The sequence below is a fragment of the Alosa sapidissima genome, chromosome 18 (genome assembly GCF_018492685.1).
Source record: "Alosa sapidissima isolate fAloSap1 chromosome 18, fAloSap1.pri, whole genome shotgun sequence".
Lineage (NCBI taxonomy): Eukaryota > Metazoa > Chordata > Actinopteri > Clupeiformes > Clupeidae > Alosa > Alosa sapidissima.
The window spans coordinates 3068438-3074214 of record NC_055974.1 but is presented as its reverse complement, the minus strand read 5'-3'; the positions used below and the strand labels follow the sequence as shown (position 1 = coordinate 3074214).

Here is a 5777-nt window from a genome sequence, read left to right as displayed (position 1 = left end):
ACAACAATGCCACCACGACGACGAAGAGCTTCTCGCCCCGTTCGCAGGAGGCGCAGACCTAGGGTGAGTAGGCGCAAGAGGGCTGGCAGGAGGAGGCGTTAAGCTTCACCTGCCCCCTCTGTACCTTTCCCCCCAACCCCGAACGAGAGAATGACACATGGCTGAAAGGTCGGTGCTTAATCTTTCTTAATAAACAAAAAATGGGGTTTTAAACCAAATGTACTGTTGTTGGGATGTTTTTGTTATATAAAAATAGTGGCCTTTTTATGTTGACTAAGTTTGTCCTGAATTAATAAGGTTTTAATGGAGAAATAATTAATCAAGCCTGAGCAAATGTTTCTTAATGTTGCCTATAGCCTGTGTATGAAAAATAAAACGTAGGCTACTCAGTTGACAAAGACACACTAAAACACGATAAACCCATATGCCAAGAACCTGAATTAGACTGATCTATTTGTCATTTTCTCATCAACATGAAAATCAAATAAAACAACTGACATATTGGCTACTTGATATAGGTAAACACAGTGTCTAAATAGTTGGCAAATAGAATGTTTGTGTGGGCTAACAACGATTGTGCAGTTTATTTCTTGGTTTTATTTTTTAGGCTAGTTTTGTCAGAAAGAAATTGTAATGAACTGGCTATGTGCCACCTCAAGCTGTATACTGGTATAGCTAAGTCAGAATTAGAATAGCTGAAAGGCTGCACACAGTTTGAACAAGTCAAATTAAATACACGTTTACGTTAGAATGCATTATTTTTTCTTCTCACGGTGATACAATTATGGTGAAATGTATTTTTATGCCAGTACAACGCGCATGGGCTAAGCAATGTTGAGTTATAGGCTTGAGCGTCAACAAATCACAGACTACATATCCCGTCATTCCATCCACATGACAATCCCTAAATAGGTTTAAGTGCGCTTGAGAGAGGATAAGCTCAGAGAAAGTCGGAAAGACGGAGCGACAACGAGCCGTCATGCCTCTCAAAAGAGAAGGTGAGATCTTTTAGAATTCTATTTTCCGCTGTTTGATCAGTGATAGAGCTTGTTTTGTTGTTACTACAAAGTAGTTTTATTCAAACACGTGTCCCTCTGCCGTGATGGGACAGGGGAACGGGCGCTCACTAATGTAATTGGTCCAAGTGCTGTCACCACTCGTCATGTTTCTACGACTGCACTGTATGCGCGCTCTCTCTCTCTCTCTTACACACACACACACACACACACTGAAAGACTCCTTCGCCGTGGTATGTAGTGAGACTTCAGAGTGTGTGCTTTTACTTAAGTGTCAGCTAAGGCCGCTAACCTTAGCGCAGGGTACTTTGCAATTGCCACTGCCTAGCGTTTCGGCTCACCTTCTGTCCCCCAACCTACAGAACTGTCGTTCTTGTACCGCCAGTGTGCACAGTAGCCTACAGTGCAGCAGGTGTTTCAGTACGCACCACTGGCGTTGGTGACCGTGTCGCTGCGTGATTTCGGCTCCTGGCCTGTGACCACCGCCTGTCACCTCAAGCATGCGAGACCGAGCCAACCGTGTCGGACTGGATCGGAGCGTAATATCGTTGTTACCTCTTCGCCTACTGAGCGGAACACGTCTATCGAGCAACGGGATAGAGGAGAGGATTAGGCTCAAATACCTGCAATAAAAAAGATAATGAAAATAATCAACCAAATCAATCAAAAGAGCCTAAATCTAAACCTGTCCACTTGACAATCTCGCTGTAATTCATTTGGTCACTGGTGACAGCCGTGCTTGAATTGCTCTGAAGATTTCTTCGTCCACTGAGTGGACTCCACTGCAATACAGATTTTCCTCCCACTCACACTGATATTCTATTTGATAAACATCTTATGTCATCACATTTTCTGTGGCATGATCATCACAGAATGATCAATGCCTTAACATGCTTTGTCTGTAAATGAAAAATGAAGTAAAATATTCTCTATTTTCTACCCATTTTGTGTGTGTGTGTGTGTGTGTGTGTGTGTGTGTGTGTGTGTGTGTGTATGCAGATACGGAACGTGCCCTCCAGGCGATGGAGGCTTGCCAGTCGGTGGCTGATGAGGGTTTCAGAGGTAGAGCAGAGAAACTGCTGCATATCTTCCAGAGTGACCTATTCCAGGCCCTGCTGGGTAAGACACACACACACACACACACACACACACACACACACACACTATACAGTACCATTGCAGAAGATAATCCAAACAGGTGCACAAACATTAGATTAATGCAGGTAGAGGTACGCAATTCTGTCAGGTGTGAGATGCAACATACTCTACCAAGTCACCTGCAGATTATCCAGCAATGATTGAGAGTGATCCTCATTAGGTTTTGCAAGGGAAGGCTGTGCGATGTTATACTCTCTGCGTCAGAGTACGGACGAACAAAACTCCTCTGACGACAGACATGTGTAAGATGTGAATGTGAACAATCTCCTGTGTGATTCACACATGTGATGTGACTGACTACACACACACTGCACATACATGATGCTGCTCTAAAGGGTTCATTTGAACTGACCACAAGTCAGCCAGCTGTCTGTATGACAAGGGGAAGTGAGACTCATCTGACACATTTATGGCTTTCATCACAGAACACTAGTTCCTGTGCAAGGATTATGCCTGGTGCTAGACAAAAAGCTTTTTTTTTTCAATGGAGATTTGCAATGAAGGGTTTTTTTAGACTTGGCTTAATCCATGTATGGGAAAACCGGAGCTTGGCGTCTGTATTGACCATATATTAGCCCATGCTGTCGGTCTTTCTAAATTCACACAGCTGTCATTGTCCTGGTGTCCAATGACCACTTTACCTGGTATGACCAGTAACTTTTTGGCAGCTAAGTCAGCTAGAGGTCACTGGGACACTCAAATATAGGCTGACAAACACAGAGACAAGCACACACACACACACACACATGCACACACCACACACACCTTACACTAGGTGGGTAGTGGGGATGATACATTTATTGTATTTATCTGTATTGGTTTGATCATACATTTTTGACATGTGCTTTTTATCAGGCAACGTTGTTCAATGTTTTCATATCATCTGTAAATTCATTGGGATGGTGTACAGCTGAACACATCTGTCATCCCCACCAGCCAACCTAGGATGTGCTTAACGCAGCTCTGTGTGTCGTACTGGAACACACCGTTAAAATGAAAGAAAACCTTTCACACCACAACATTGCTCATTAAGAATTGACAAAAGATATTGACAAAAGACACGACCAGTTAGCATGTTCACAAGCTTCTAGCAGTGACAGTAAGCTCCTGGTTGGTGTTGGCAAGGTTTTGTATTACTCTGAAGAAGTGATCTTGCTTTCTTGAGACCAAAATCTTGCATAATGCTGCTTTGAAGAGGAAACATTATTATAATCAAAGATTCTAGAATCTTTGATTATAATAGCGTACTATCTATAGCAACAAATGCGCTTGATTTCTAAGGATTCTACGGTTGCTTGGTGACACCTCGTTTTCCTTTTATTAGCTAGTTTATTGACAGCTGCCAGAATTCAACTGGGGTTGTCAAATATGACAAATACACTTAATTGGAAAAGCTCAACCCTAGGTTTAATGCGGTCAATGCGCTGAATGGATGGCGCAAAGTCTGTGATACGTCCGGTCTGTACGGCCTTTCCTTGCTGCAGCCAAATGTAGTGTCTGTACGAATCTAGCGTACTGTCTGTGGGAAACTGAATGTGCAGTACGGTGCCAATCCCGTAGATGGGAGATACGCCCGCAGATACGCACGACTGTATGCAAGGGCATAGGTTTGGTCTGAGCTTTTGGTGGGGACACTACCCACTAACCCCCCCCCCCCCCCTCAACTCTTTCACCAGCCACTATAGATATATAAAATGATTAAAATGTGCTATTGTTTAACTACTATCCATGATTAAAATGTGCTACTGTCCAACTTGATCTAACTATACTGTGTAGCCTACATAATCTATAGCATACATAATCTATGTAGGCTATATTTAACATTTAACATTTATTTTCTATTTGGTCTGTTATGAAATCATGCATTGACCCATATAAGCACAGCTCAGTTTTAAGAAACTTACATACATGCATGCTTAGCATTTTGTGAAAAGAAAACATTGACAAACTCTTAACCGTGAGCTGCCTGTATATTCTCTGATTCTAATAATTACAGATATCTAGGCGATGTAAGCACAGCTCAGTTTTAAGAAATGCTTATAGCCGAAAGACCATGTTGAATTTTGCTACAATTTATTTCAAAACCGGATTACTCTGGAACAGCTCGGGAATGCATTACACCTTTGTGTTCGGTAAGGTCTGCTGTTTATTCTGATATAGGCCTATAGTTTGTCATGTGTTGCGTGAAGAGTGTGTAGGCCTACGATATTCCACCGAGACGAATGGATGTGGGGATGGCGCAGAGAATAATTATTAAATCTCTTGAAGTTATTTTTCTCGCGAACTGTTTATCACAGCAAATAGTGGCTAGCTAGCATCGTTTAAAAGCTGGGAAAAGGCTCTTTCATGTGACACATGATGAGTAGCCTACTTCTCGAGGAGTTCAACAGAGAAGAATGGGTGAATTTGGACGCACTTCATATGCCTTGTAGTGCGCCATGCTGCGCAGGAGACTGCGGCTCACTGGTAGTTATTATAGGTAACTTCAAATCAAAGCGATTTACCCTTATAGCCTGCACATTACAAGATCTGTACGAGATGATCCGCAGCACTGAAGTGAGAAATGATTTAACTCTTTGTGTAGCGCATGTGAGCACTTTTTTCCACATTTCAACCTGAATATTGGTGGGGACATTTCAGTCGTAATTTGACACTGGTGTGGACACGTCCTTCGGTCCCCACGCAAATCTACGCCCCTGACTGTATGACTGTACAGCATAGCCGCATGCAGCATGCACAGACATATACTCGTACAGTATACTCAACAGTAGAGGACGCAGGGAACCAAAAACAAAAATGTAAATTCTATTATGTAGGCTACATATGTGCATATGGCAAGCAGTATTAGAGCAAAGCAAGACAAATCAGATCAGATAAGAAATTCATATAGCAGTTTTTAGAAATGACATAATGTTACAGAACTAACATACAGGCATTCATTCACACACAAAAAGAAGAACCAACATGAACCAGCAAGCCACTGAAACTACAAGAGTTAGACAATAACAAGGTCCACTTCCCCCCTTGTGTGAGCCACATGAGACGCACCATGTGCAGTTGGTTATCATGGATAAAACTACTTTGTGTTTCTACTCATTTTGATAGCAATGAATTAAAATGAAACTTAGAAGAGTTAGACAATAGCAAGGTCAGTGCCTGGACACAGTGAGGTGTGCAAGGCCTTTAGCGTAGTGCACCCTCAGTGTCCAGTATATTTGCTGAATAGATACAAGGCAGAAACTCAGTCTCTGACAATGAAGGATAGTAACAGATGGAAGTCATGCTGGAGGACATCTCGTGTGTGTGTGTGTGTGTGTGTGTGTGTGTGTGTGTGTGTGTGTGTGTGTGTGTCTGTGTCTGTGTGTGTGTGTGTGTGTGTGTGTGTAGTTGTGTGTGTATGTATGTGTGTGTGTGTGTGTGTGTGTGTATGTATGTACGTGTGTGTCTGTGTGTGTGTGTGTGTGTGTGTGTGTGTGTGTGTGTGTGTGTGTGTGTGTGTGTGTGGAGTGTGTGAGTGAGAGAATGAAAGTGAATGAGTATGTGGGTGGAAAAGAGTTCTTGCATGATTTGTACACGTACTCTGATGCTAGTTGAGGCAATGTT

The 5777-nt window shown here is 42.5% G+C and overlaps 1 protein-coding gene across 2 annotated transcripts in view; it reads left to right on the top strand.

The window, feature by feature from the left end:
• The first annotated feature begins 347 nt into the window (after positions 1-347).
• The window catches only part of LOC121689926 (disks large homolog 4-like), a 72989-nt gene continuing 67559 nt past the window's right edge, over positions 348-5777 (top strand). The window contains exons 1-2 of one of the 2 annotated variants that reach the window (XM_042070171.1): positions 348-998; positions 2016-2135. In XM_042070171.1, coding sequence (XP_041926105.1) covers positions 980-998; positions 2016-2135 — 139 coding nt within the window. In that variant the 5' untranslated portion in view covers positions 348-979. The remainder of the gene's footprint in view (positions 999-2015; positions 2136-5777) is intronic. The other variant, XM_042070173.1, reaches the window with a different exon arrangement.